A 12,957-nucleotide genomic window follows, 5' to 3' on the forward strand; every position below is an offset into this window, starting at 1 on the left:
TACATTCAATGGTCAAATAAAGCCTGTACGAGGGAGTTAAAGCTAACCCCTGTAGAGAGAGACATTCCCACAGTGTCATAATGTTTTATAGCCTACAGTAGAGCCAGTAAGACCAAGGTTACCGAATGGAACAGACGGTGCAGACACACACAACATTCAAATATACCCCTTCTCTCTCTCGCTTTCACACACACACACACACACACACACACACACACACACACACACACACACACACACACACACATATATACAGGGAGGGGAGTTATTAAATGCAGCAGACAGTGAAGTAATTCTCTGGTGTCCCCAAAGGACACTTAAGAGGAATAAGTGGATGAAAGCACACAAACAGAGTGCACAGGAAAGACAAACATATGCACACATACACTCACACAAACAGGCACACAAACAGACTATACCTTAAAAAAAAGAAAGAAACCTGAGGTGAAATCTTTCTCTATGACAGAAATCCATTAAGTGCACATTTTGGCCGAAGAACCAGATCTTTTACTGGCTTTACGTTTCGCCGTCAGTCGAACGTTTCAGAAGTTTTGAAAGTGAATCTGCTTTTATGATCTTACCGTGTGCCCTGAATAAAATAGAATAAAACGAAATAATCATCATAATTCATTTTTGGTAACTGGACACAGCTGTGCAAACGTCTCGGCTCAGACGAGCACTCAGAGGTATTTCCCAGTCCGCGGTGCAGTTGAAAGACAAATTTCCCCTCGCTGCTGCAGATGGATTGTTTGATGTACCTGATATTTGACCTCCTTTAACACATGAGGCCCTGAACTACACATTATCCACTTCTCCAGCCACTGCAGACACAACAGGAAACTATACAATCCTCCAGCAGCTTTTGCTACTCCTCCACAAGGATTTATTCGTTTTTTTCTTTAGTACAAAAAAACTGAACTAAATGCGATGCTTCTGCGGCAGAGCAAAAACAGACAGAATTTACCAGAATTTGACTGGTGGTTGGTGGTAACTTCCCTCCATGACTGACAGACTCAGGCAGACATGCACTGATCCCACTGCCAAGTGTCCACTCTTTCACTCATGTGGGATAGAAAATCACGACTGACAGCGATGCTTAAAAAAAAGAAATCTTGTAAAAGAATAAGTGGGACTGGCTGAAGGAATGTGGTTATCTTTTTTTTAGAAAAGATGATGAACAACAAAGCCAGAAGTGGAACGCTCCAGTGGTTCCCGTTTTAGCTTAAAACAAAGAAAGGTTGCATCTGTATGGAGGTTACGACCAGGTCAACAGAATTCACAGGGATAATAAAAGACAGCAGGCTTGTTTTCTGCTTACATTAATCATGGTAATCATCGTGAGACACAAAGTAATCTGTTGCAGCTTACTACAAACACACGATGATCAGCTGTGGCAATAACCCCCGTGGAATACGCCACCAGCTGCTTCACAGCGTGCTTCGAAAGCATCCCAGAAGCGGCTCTCCGCTCTCCATTTTTGACAGAAGCTGCGTCAAGATGTGCAGAGCTGATGAGCAGAGACAGGCGTGGCAATGATATTTATTTTCAAAATAAAAGACTTTGTTTATGCCAAATGTGTGATTTGGGATTGTGCAAAAGACAGATGAACATGTGTACAGGTGTATTCCTCAGAGTAAAACTGATAATGCCTGACAATATGTTGGTGCCCCTAAGCTGCCAGAACACCTCTGACCCATCAGATCTGTTAGACGTCACTGGGACCTCTGTGGATTGTGTTTTTCACTGGAATCATTCGAGCGAATGCTCAGCTTGTGGGATTGTGGTAGTGTACAGGCCAAATCAGTGCCTTGAGTCATTCCTGAGCATTTTTTTGAGGGGTGTGGGTGTATTGTCCTTCTGGTGTCCATCGTGTCACCAGGGGTTATTGGTGGCATGCAGTGGTTGGGTAATGAATGGGACTAACCTCAGCTTTGAGGCAAGCAATTGGAAATGACTGCAAATGGAAATTAAAAATTCCGCGGAGTGACATATGACAAGGTGTAAAATATAGCACTATATGAACCATCCCAGCAGGGGTGATGGGATTTAAACATGAATGAATGGTTACTGCAGCCTCTGATCCCTATGATGCATCTGAGCAGAGGAAACCTCATTTCAGTCTTATTTAACCAGAACCTCTGTGTCAGCAAGCATCTGTGTCTCTGACTTTGACCTCTGACCTCTTTGTGGTGAAGGACAAAGATCTTCAATAACCATGAATAGAGTGTCCAATGAAGATTGGAATACATGTTTCATATATTTTTTAATATAAAACTGGATTGGTGTCTTCCTCTGTGTGTGTGTTAGCATTGTGCTGTATGTGTGTATCCGTTTACTGTTTCACCAGCCTTTAATTGTCCCGCTGGGAAAAATAAATTGTGATGAAGTGAACTGAATCACAGCCAACCGTAGAGGGCTGTCTGGCAGTTATATTATAGCAGTACATTATTTATCTTTATACTGTATACATAAGCATAAATAACAACTGTGGCAGGACAAAATTATGATATTACAAGTAAAACTCACTTTCATGGCTTCATTGTTAACAATTGTTTCTGCTATTGTGTTAACAAAGTGCCTGTTTTGCAAAAATGTAAAAAACCTAATCGCTGCACTGTTTCTTTCCTCCAGCTATAAATCCAATGAGGACTACGTCTACGTCCGTGGTCGTGGACGAGGGAAATACATCTGCGAAGAGTGTGGCATCCGCTGCAAGAAGCCCAGCATGCTGAAGAAACACATCCGAACGCACACCGACATCCGACCCTACGTCTGCAAGTTCTGCAACTTTGCATTCAAGACGAAAGGTAGGGCTTCTTTTATATTGTGTTTTGCAGCATGCTATGAGCAAGCCTGGCTACAGTCACTGTGCAACTGCAACCGTCCTTGCAACCCGCCTCCGCCCTAGGTGCTTTTTCGTATCTGTTGTCGCTGATGTCTGCTCTGATCGGGTTTTGCTTCTTTTGCATTTACAGTGTCGAATATAAGTTAGTGGAGAGGAAATGAATCTTATTTTGACTACAGCGCTACTGACTGAACTATGTTTATCTCTGTATGCAAGTAATGCAGTGACTTATTAAGGCCGGGGTTTGATTTATTTTATAACTGCAGTAACCACTGGATATTGTAGACCTCCATAAATATCTTCTAAACTTTCTCCTTGACCATCACAGTAAACCTTGTAAACATTTTTCCAGGTGTTAGCAGCTTTTTACGGCAGACTTTTAGTAGGAAAACTCTTAAGGGGCAGCACTAAGTGGTTAAATGAATGAATAAAACATGCAGAAAGGCTGTTTTTCTGTAGCTGTGGTCAGCAGGAACCTCCATCATATCAGAGGTTAAAGATGCTGACTACCCGATATGTGATCTTTAATAAAAAGCCATTATCCACGGGATAGATTTTCAAATTCATATGTAAAGTATGCGTATCTTTGGATTCTATACATTCTGCCAACTGAAGCAGAGTCCAGACAGGTTGAGTAATTTTGTTATTAAATTAAATTTGTTATAAATTATATATTATTTATAAATTGCAATCTTGCGGTCTCACTCTTTCATCCGCTTCTATTTCCATTTCATCCTTTCTTTTACAGTCTTGTGTTGATGCAGCCCAACAAGCTGTGGTTTCCAGTAAGACTAGTCGAAGGGTCATTAAATGGTGTTTGTGCTTGTGTGTGCGCATTTTGCAGGAAACCTGACGAAGCACATGAAGTCTAAGGCTCATATGAAAAAGTGTCTGGAGTTGGGAGTCTCCATGTCTTCCGTTGAGGACACTGAGGCAGACGAAGGAGGTAGGAGACAAACACACTCATGCATTTACACATACACACACAAACACACACACACATACACACACACACACTTCTTGAGCTGGACTACATCCTGCTGTCTTATTGAGTGCAGCCTGCAGAGCTCTTGGCTCGGTGTAGCTGTGCAGAGACAATTAGTGTAATGGAAAGCAGAGCTTATCCTGACAGCCAGCATCCATGTCAAACAACCACACCTGACACACAAGCTGACTAAAAAAAATATTTTAAAAACACCTCTTATGGCCTTGAAATACTCCAGGAACAATTTAAAGCTACAGCTTAGAAAAAGAAACAAATATTAGCCAGTCAACCTCGGTGACGAGGTTCATGAGGATACGCCAAGGAATACGCCGTGCTATTAATCTGCTGATGTGGAAATAATCTGAAAATTATTACTGGCGAACTTGTCGTGGGCTGATATTAACGAATGAATATGATTTTCCATGAAATATTCATCAGCTGTCTCTCGGGGCTGTGGTCTCGATTTCCCGTTAATCTCCTGATGACTTGATAATGAAGCTGGAAATTAGTGGGATTATTTTTATAATCTATGGAGTTTTCACCATTCGCAGTTATTACTTTCAGCTGATCTTTGCTACACTTTGTTCTTTAAACATCTGAATGGACAGCATCTTGGTATCTAGTTTGCTCTTGTAATGGATCCACTGATTCTCTATACCTCTTTTCTTTGCATAATTTTTGTAAAAGCAGATGAACTTAGCCCTTACCATCATATTTAACCAGAATGGGACTGGTAGCTGGTGGTAACGCCCCACCATGTAGACCACCAAATTAAATGTAACTATGTTTTGGCATGCCATTTAATTGGGATATGATCCCACATATACACAGGGGGTTTTTGGGGAAAGGGAGCGCTACAGAAATCCAGTGAGTGAGTCACTGAGACATAAACACTGGTGGTTTGTGAGAAACTGTTGTATATAAGACTAACTGGAAAAGTAGTCCAATGTTAGTGCAACTGATTTCCGCTGAAATAGTTGCTTAAATACGATTTATTAACTACTTCTTCCTTGTGCTGCATATGGGGGGAAAATAAAATGCTGATGGAATTTCTTTCTTTTTCTTTTTCTTTTTTTTTTTAGATCAATTTCATATTTTTCGATCTCTCTCTGGACAGATAAGAAGCTCTGAACAACAAAAACATGCCTCTGTTTCAACTTGGACTCTTTTGAAAGTCACAAAAAGCAAACAAACTTTTTAATTCCCAGAATTAACGTTTTTCAGCCAATCGTCTGGCTGCATTTTAAAGCGTTGGTTACCTGCCAGCAGTAACTTTGCTGCTACTATACAATAAGACCCTGCCAACATTTGGCTGTAGTCCATCCTGTGGGAAAAACCAAAGTGTTGAGGGTTTAAATAACTTTCTTTTTATTGTGTTTTATTGTTTTGAGCTGGTGGGAATGAGATTTCATTGGTGTTTTGTTTTACACCTAAACTCTGTCACCTATTAATACAAACCATTTCTCTCTCCACTCATTCTTCTGTTCTTCATTGTCCTTTTCGTCTCCTTCTACCTTATTGTTTCCCCCTCCTGTTCCTTTTACTTTATCCTTTCTTTGTCTTCTTCCTGTTTCTCTCCTTCCTTCTTTCTACTCCTTCTGCTTTCTTTTCTTCTTCCTCTGCCTCCTCTGTATGTTTCTTCCCACTCTTTTTGTTTCTGCTTTTTCTCCCTCATCTCCTTTATACATTATCGTTGTTGTTTCTCGTCCATTTTCCCCTTTTTTCTTCCTCTTCCTGTCCTTTCGTCCTTATCCCTGTGTCTGTATTCTGTCTCTTATCTTTCCTTCCATTCTTCTTCTTCTTGTCTTACTACTTCACCTTCAATTATTTTTCCTTATCTCTTTTTCATACCTGTTTTTCACTCTTCATCTCCTGCTTATAATATTTTTTCACATCTTCTTCCACTTCCTCTTTTTCCTTCTCTCTCTTGCTGCTTTCTCCTCTTCTTCAAGATGTCGGAGATGAAGGCCAGAGGTCTTCAGAGAAGAATTCCAGAGGCGAGATGGCAGATCACCAGTTTTCAGATGCTGATGACTCAGAGGGTGGTGAAGAAGATGGTGATGAGGTGGATGATGAAGACGACGACGAAGAAGACTATGATGGTGACTCCACCCCAAAGACTCGCTCTCGCTCGACCAGCCCGCAGCCTTATGGCCTGCCCTCCCTTTCTGTCACAGCTGTGGCCGCCTCCCAACCTGTTCCTCACTTCTCTTACCATTCAGCGTCCGACCTCCTGGGAAACACCAGCAGGCCGCCTCTGTTTGGCTATTTCACCACCGTGCCGAGTATCCAGATCACACCGCAGGCTCCGCCTACCGACCTGGCCAGGCGGGAGCACAGTCAGTCAGAGTACCAGAGAGGCCAGCAGCGGTCGCAGGGTAGCAGGTTGCTGGTTCCACCCTCCTCCTCCTCTTCCATGGATGAAGACCTTCCCGTCCCCTCCCCAGATCTCTCCTCCCCCTCATCACGACTTTCCTCACCCGGTTTGGACAACTCTGGCTGCCCATCCCCCATTTCCCCATCCTCCTCACCCTCAGCCCGCCGTTACCTCTCCCCACGTCGTGACCTCTCACCCCGCGCAGGACACCTGTCACCCCGGCGGGACATTTCTCCTCTGCGTCACATCTCCCCTAAGAGAGACCTGGGAGCAGCAGGGGGATACAGGCGAGACCTTTCACCAAGAAGGGGACACCTGTCACTGCTTTCTCCCTTGTCTCGGCCCACGTCACCATCGGGAAGAGATTACAAGCGAGACCTTTCACCACGAGGCCGCCACAGGGGGATGATCCGGCCTGTGTCTCCTCGCAGAGGACTTCACCAACACCTTCACCACCAAAGGTAAGCTCAAATTCTGAATGATTTCAGCCACTTTGTTACTTAATGGTTAATGGTTTTAGCAAGTTCCAGGTCCGAAGAAGAACCTTTTCCATTTAATCCAGTACCCCTAACTGATTCACTTAAATAGCTTAACAGCAAACCTCAGTTCAACTTAAAACTACTCAGTATCATTAACAGATAAACAGATGCACATTTTACACTTGATTAAGGTATAATGTGATATTTGTCCGTATTTGTGACCACCAGCCAGCAGAGCGGGGCGCGGGGCCTGAGGCTGAGTCATCAGACTGGTGCACTGGGTCAGGGAGAGTTCAGCGCTCTGGGACGTCACACAGCCAGCACAGAAATGGAGACGGTAAGATTTTGTTCATGATTATGCTTCAATGTTTAAATATTTTAGTTCCACACTGACGCTGATTGGTGCATGGGACAGACAATGGTTTAACTTTAAAGAATAACATGGACACATGAGGGAAATTGGCCAGGAAAGGGACATAAGCAGTCTGATAGTTAGACTGTGAGCTTGAACCTAATGCATATTTTGGAAGCAGGGTTAACAATTATATCAGATGAATTCATGAACGAGCATCTCTAGCACATATTTTGAAATTCTGGATCCTTTATTTAACGAGATCTCGAGAGTAATACTGTAAGTGTTGATGAAAAATTACCTCTAGGTTATGAACATTGATGTGAGATGTGAAATTCTGAAATGTTGCTGCAAGCCAATTTGCAACCCAAATCCACCTCCTTTTCCTCTCAGTTGTCAACAGTAGTTCTCTACTGTTCTTGTTGCTGCTCATGTCAGAAGATATCTTCTCTCTCTTTTTAACAATAAATGTTCATAACTAGAAGGTTAGCTTGTTTCACAGGTTCTTTGGCTCAGATTTCTCTGTAAGTTTGCTTATGAAAATTATTAGTCTGGGAGGAAAATTTTGATCAGTTTTGTTCACAGAAATGGACTTCTCCTCACTTTCAGTAAATGCATGCTTGTGGTTTTGTTAAAAACATTTGCCTCTCTAAAGTCTACCGTTGAGGTAGAGCTTTTGAGTATGCGGACTGTGGTTTTGATGTGAAAAACCCGAAGCGCAACTTAGGAATATAGAAGAAAAGGACAGAAAGAGGGAGCCAAGAAAGAGAGAACCTGACAGAGACGAAGCCGTCTGGCAGACAGAAGAAACATTCAGAGAGGATGAGGGAATAAAGAGCGAGTCAGATAGACTGAGAGGGTTGGAGAGACGGATGATTGAAGATAGGGCTGCTGGGTTTTGGTGGTAATGGGATCTTGGCTGGCTGGTGTGGTTAATAGCGCGGCTGTTTTTCTTCTTAAGAGCTCTACTTCAAACTCCAGCTCCTGCTGCTGGTCCCACTTAAACAAAGCGTGAAGCAGAGAGCGACTCTGCTTGGATAACTGACTGCTCTTCAAATAACTGATTAATGCTTTAACAACCATTTTTCATACACAAGAAATCTGAGCGAGCCTTCATTCTTTGGATTTCTTTGTTCTCGTACCAACACCTGTTGTCCAGCACCGTCGCGCATTTCATCAGGGTTCATTTGTTTATTTTGTTACATAAGATTTGGATTTCCATTGAAAAACCTCCTGTGTGTGTTTATTGTAAGAAGAATTGTCCAATAATCATGTGTGTTTATGTTGAGGGCATTTGCTGCCTGTCAAAATGTAGAAGAAATTTTCAAGTAAACTCAGCAGTTTGTGATTATATCCAGCAGCATGTTTTCATCTTCATCTTCTCTTCCAGGAGCATCCAGGTTCACCGTCATCAGTGGATCAGGGTAGCCGTGGTAACCAGTCTAGTCCACCCCACCAAGTCCTCTTCAGTCACCTTCCCCTACATTCTCAACTACAGGTATCTTTTCTATTTTTTTTCTTATAATACAGATTTTGATTGTTTCACAAAAACTGTATGTAAAAGATGGACCTAACCACCATGATGTCACCGTCCTTGTTTAAAGCTTCAGCTTGAACCTTTAGCATTTTTTGGTTTTCCAAAGCCAGCTGTCACGAGCAAGAGGTGGATAGCAAAGTAGCCACGCATTAATCGTACTATGCTTTATTGTTCATTTGATCGCTTACAAAATGAACATCATGTTCTATTAAAGACATGAAACTAGCTACTGAGGCTATAAACTCACCAGGAAAGTATTTCCTGCGGTGAGATGTATGGTAATTTTTTCTTGTTTGCAACCAGAATAATCGCCCCCTGCTGGAGATTTGAAAGAATGAAAGTTTAAGACATTTTCATGTTTTGCATGTCCTTAGTTAAGTAATATTTTATATATTTCATTTATTACTTGACTTAATTTGAGAAAAAAAAGCATATGTTGTAAAAGTGCTCTATTGTTAAATTATTATTCCCATAATTATAAAGCCATTTTATACAAAAAGTGTGTATGTAATAATGCTACTTCTGCTAATTAAGTAGAGTTTTGTTATGTGATAAATAAAGGTTAAAGAAGATGATAACAATCGATCTTATCTAAGAAAACAGGTTTTTGTCATTTACAAACAACTTTTCTTCTTCTTTTAAAGATTTTTTTTCTCCAAAACTGCAAAAGAGCATAAATGTTACTCACTTCAGAGTAAACAAGGACTGTTTTCAGTGGCATAAGTGCTCCAGTGGAGTATTTAGTTCAGTATAAATGGGATCAGACATTTAACACGTGAGTGAATTAAACGTTTCTCTTTCAGGTGCGCTCGCCTTACCCAATGATCCCCATTGGTGGAATCCAGATTGTACACTCTGTTCCTGCGTCCGTTAACACCCCTCTGGCCCAGCAGGGGGCTTTGCAAGCTGCTCGGATGTCATTGCAGAAGAGCATATCGGAGGACTCCATCACCAGCGAGGCACATTTCACCTCCTTTTCAGAGAGGGGCGGGCATGGAGCAGTAGTGGGAGAAACAGTGAGGGATTCAGTATCACCTCTCCGCTCCTCACAGGAGAAGGAAGGAGAAGGAGGCGTGAGGCAGGAGCAGGAGCAGGAAGAGGGAATCCAGACGTGCACAAAGGCCATCGCCTCCCTCTACATTGACTCCAAGGAGTTTGCTGAGAGAGGAGGAGGTGGAGGCAGAGTGGATGACGGGAAAGACGGAAGCAGAGCGCCTTCCTCCTCTTCCTCTCCTTCAGCTTTGTCCCCAGACTCCCATCAACACCATTCGCCATCTCCCCACCCATCACCATCTCCTCCTCAAGGTCCTGGTATTCAGCACTTTAGCAGCCTGGAACTCAGGCCTCCCCACTCATCAGTCCCAGCCTCTCCTCACTCGCCCTCTTCCTCCTCATCCCCTTACCCTCCAAGCCCCGGATCTGACAGCCTGCAGCCTCCAATGGCATCCAAACTTCTCAAGCTGGAGAGAGACAGAGAGGCAGAAAGCACAAAGAGAAGCAAAGACGTGTCGTAGTGCTGCAGAGGAGGACCAAGGGGAGGAGGAGAAATGATGGATGTCTCCTTTTTTTTGTTTGTTTGTTTTCGGATAATAGGAAGGGATGAAGTGCAACAGGAGAGAGAAAAACTGACTTTTGCACACTTTACATACAATTTCTTCTCCCATTTTCTCTCTCTTACACACATAAAAACAATGCATACAAAGAAAAATGAAAGACTCAAACGGACCTCTTAATGTTCGTGTACAGCATGCCTGTTTTAAACGGGGCCTGCTCTCAGAGACTTTCTTATTTAAAGACTTTAAAGAGCATACACATGTACGGTAACTCCCACCAACGTGAGCCCGACCAAAATCTGCTAAAAACAAAACAAAACAAAGGACTCTAGTTAAACGGTACGACGAAGAAAAACAAAAAACCATCGGACAGCTACGTGTGTGCCTTTTCTTTAATCTCTCTATCTCTCTCTCTTTTTGTTTTGCTTATGTTCTTATAAGCAAACAAAGCAGGAAAGTAAATGTAAATAAAGTACAATACTATCACGTATCAGCTTTGTAATAAATGCAGCCCCCTCCCTCATCCTCCTCCCCCTTTCATCCCTGTTTTTTCTTTCTCTCTCTCTCTTTTTTTTGGACACCTTAAACTTAAAAGTCTCGACAAACGATGTGAAGTTATGGATATGACTATTACGTACGGTTGCACTAAAACATATTTTTATATGAGTGAAATTTAAAAAAATTGCTTTTTTGTGTACAGCAGCAATCCTATAATACTATTTATTATTATTGTTACCATGTTTCATAAATTGTACATTTTTTCTTAAATGTCGTGGATGCCTTTTTCTATGTAAAGCATGGGTTTTTTGCTATCGCTTACATTAGGGCGAGGATATGCACACTGTAATATGGCTTTTTATGTTAGACCTATTTATATACGTCTAAGTGAGCCCCCTCTACTTGGAGGTATATACACATAGAAGATTTACCAGAATATTTACCCAGCATATTAATACATATAGTATATAGAATCTATCAACCTGTCTGTCTATCTATCTATCTATCATCTATCTATCTATCTATCTATCTATCTGCACTTAACATGTAGAATGACATTCACATTAAGGTTATGGTAGTTTGCTTGTACATTTTCTCTGCTGCTCTTTGCCTGCCCCCTGCTTGTGATGTTTCCTCTTTTTTATCTTAACTTTTGTGGTATTATGTCTTGTTTTTCTTTTGATTTTTAGAAGGCACAGATTTGCGCTCAGCATTAAGTGAATGCCTTCTTGCACCTTGGCTTTTTTTTTCTTCTTCTTTTTTTGTGCTTAAATGTTGGTTTTAACTCTGCCCCGCCTCTCTCCATACACCACCGCACTCCTCCCGCCCAACCGATGCATCCATCTGCAACCAAGATTAACATCAGGCAGAGGCAAAGGTAGCTCCACATTCTTGAATGAATGCCAGATATGTAAACGGGAAAAACATTCCAGTCCATGTAAATACCCAGTCATCTCCCCCTAAACTCACACATACACACATTTTTTGTTATGGATGCACATTTTTTGGGCAATGGCAATCAACCCACTGAAATTCTTACTGAATGGATTTATTTCGAGGGGGACACACATGCAAACACATGCATCAAACTTTCTGACAAATGCACCTTATATTTCTTCTGTGGACGTCCCGGGATTCATCGGTTTTTCTTTCCTTTTCTTTTGCAGCGAACTTTGAAAGAAGTGGTTAGGGGGAGAACTGCTCTGCGCTCTTAACCCTAAACTGTCTGAGAATATTAAGAATACATACAACAGTTGTGATTTTAAGGCTTTCTGCACTGCTTTTTTGGCCCGCCTGTGGTCCCTCTTCATCTCCTGGATATCCCTTTTGTAGCTAAGCAATATTTAGCCAAAACTCTGCTCACCAGCAGGGATTGTATTTGTTGCAAGGCAACAACAGCATACTTAAAAATCCTAAAATCAGGAGAAGAAGGGAGCGGTTGGGACAACAACTCTTTACTCTTGTTGACAGTTTCGGGCCGAGTCGGGCAGGCTGCAATGTGAGTGTGTATCTCTGTATTCTGTACCAGTGTGTATTCGACCAGTATATCCTCTTCTTACAATGTTTTTTCTATTTCGATCCTCTGTTATGTACACTTATCCTGATGACAATGATGTCTTTAAAAACTCTTTCTCTCTTTCGAAGATATCAAAGCACAAGTCATTGTATAGAAATGACAACAATACATAAAAAAGGACAAAAAAAAGAGGTAAACATACATATAAAAGGGTAACTTTTGTGATGGTGTTCTGTGGAATTAATACAAATATCATGTATGACCCCAGTTGCAACAAGGAATCGCAGTAGAAGTGGAAGAAATGGATTGTTGTTTTCAAATAAATATGAATAGTATAATTTTTTTTGTGTGCGTTCAGTTTGTCTTTAACAAGAAATTTTAATAAAATATTTATAAATGTGTCTACTTTGCGAAGTGTTGCTTATAGAAAAATATAGGAGGTAATTATTGCTGGACCTCTTGGCATCTTTTGCCTCTCTTGCCTGTTTTTTTCACTTGCTCGTTTGGGACCCACTTGCCTTTCCATATGCACACATGGAAAAACCAAGGGCAGGCAGAGGAGCAGCTAAAACTCCAAAGAAAGCAGATATCAGATATGCACACAAGCTAATGAGAGTGGGTTGTAAAGCTGCAACCCACAATAGTTTACAACATGTTGTCTTGAAACTGTCATTTCAAGAGGTAGAGCAGGTCACCCACTAATCGGAAGGGTGGTAGTTGGATCCTTCACCCCAAGTTGCTATCTGATAACGACTGTAAATGTTGTTCAGTCTGACGTCACTAGCCGTGTCTGGGTCTAAACTCCGCTGCAGGTC

The 12,957-nt window shown here is 41.8% G+C and overlaps 1 protein-coding gene across 7 annotated transcripts in view; it reads left to right on the forward strand.

The window, feature by feature from the left end:
* Positions 1-12,480, forward strand: part of hivep2a (HIVEP zinc finger 2a) — a 125,273-nt gene extending 112,793 nt beyond the window's left edge. For all 7 annotated transcript variants that reach the window (XM_082506165.1, XM_082506162.1, XM_082506167.1 and 4 more), the window contains 6 exons: positions 2,632-2,807; positions 3,690-3,791; positions 5,783-6,668; positions 6,915-7,023; positions 8,429-8,536; positions 9,379-12,480. In XM_082506165.1, the coding sequence (XP_082362291.1) occupies positions 2,632-2,807; positions 3,690-3,791; positions 5,783-6,668; positions 6,915-7,023; positions 8,429-8,536; positions 9,379-10,089 (2,092 nt within the window). In that variant the 3' untranslated portion in view covers positions 10,090-12,480. The remainder of the gene's footprint in view (positions 1-2,631; positions 2,808-3,689; positions 3,792-5,782; positions 6,669-6,914; positions 7,024-8,428; positions 8,537-9,378) is intronic.
* Positions 12,481-12,957: the final 477 nt, after the last annotated feature.

The sequence above is a fragment of the Aulonocara stuartgranti genome (genome assembly GCF_965226115.1).
Source record: "Aulonocara stuartgranti genome assembly, chromosome: 15".
In the NCBI taxonomy this organism is placed as follows: Eukaryota; Metazoa; Chordata; class Actinopteri; order Cichliformes; family Cichlidae; genus Aulonocara; species Aulonocara stuartgranti.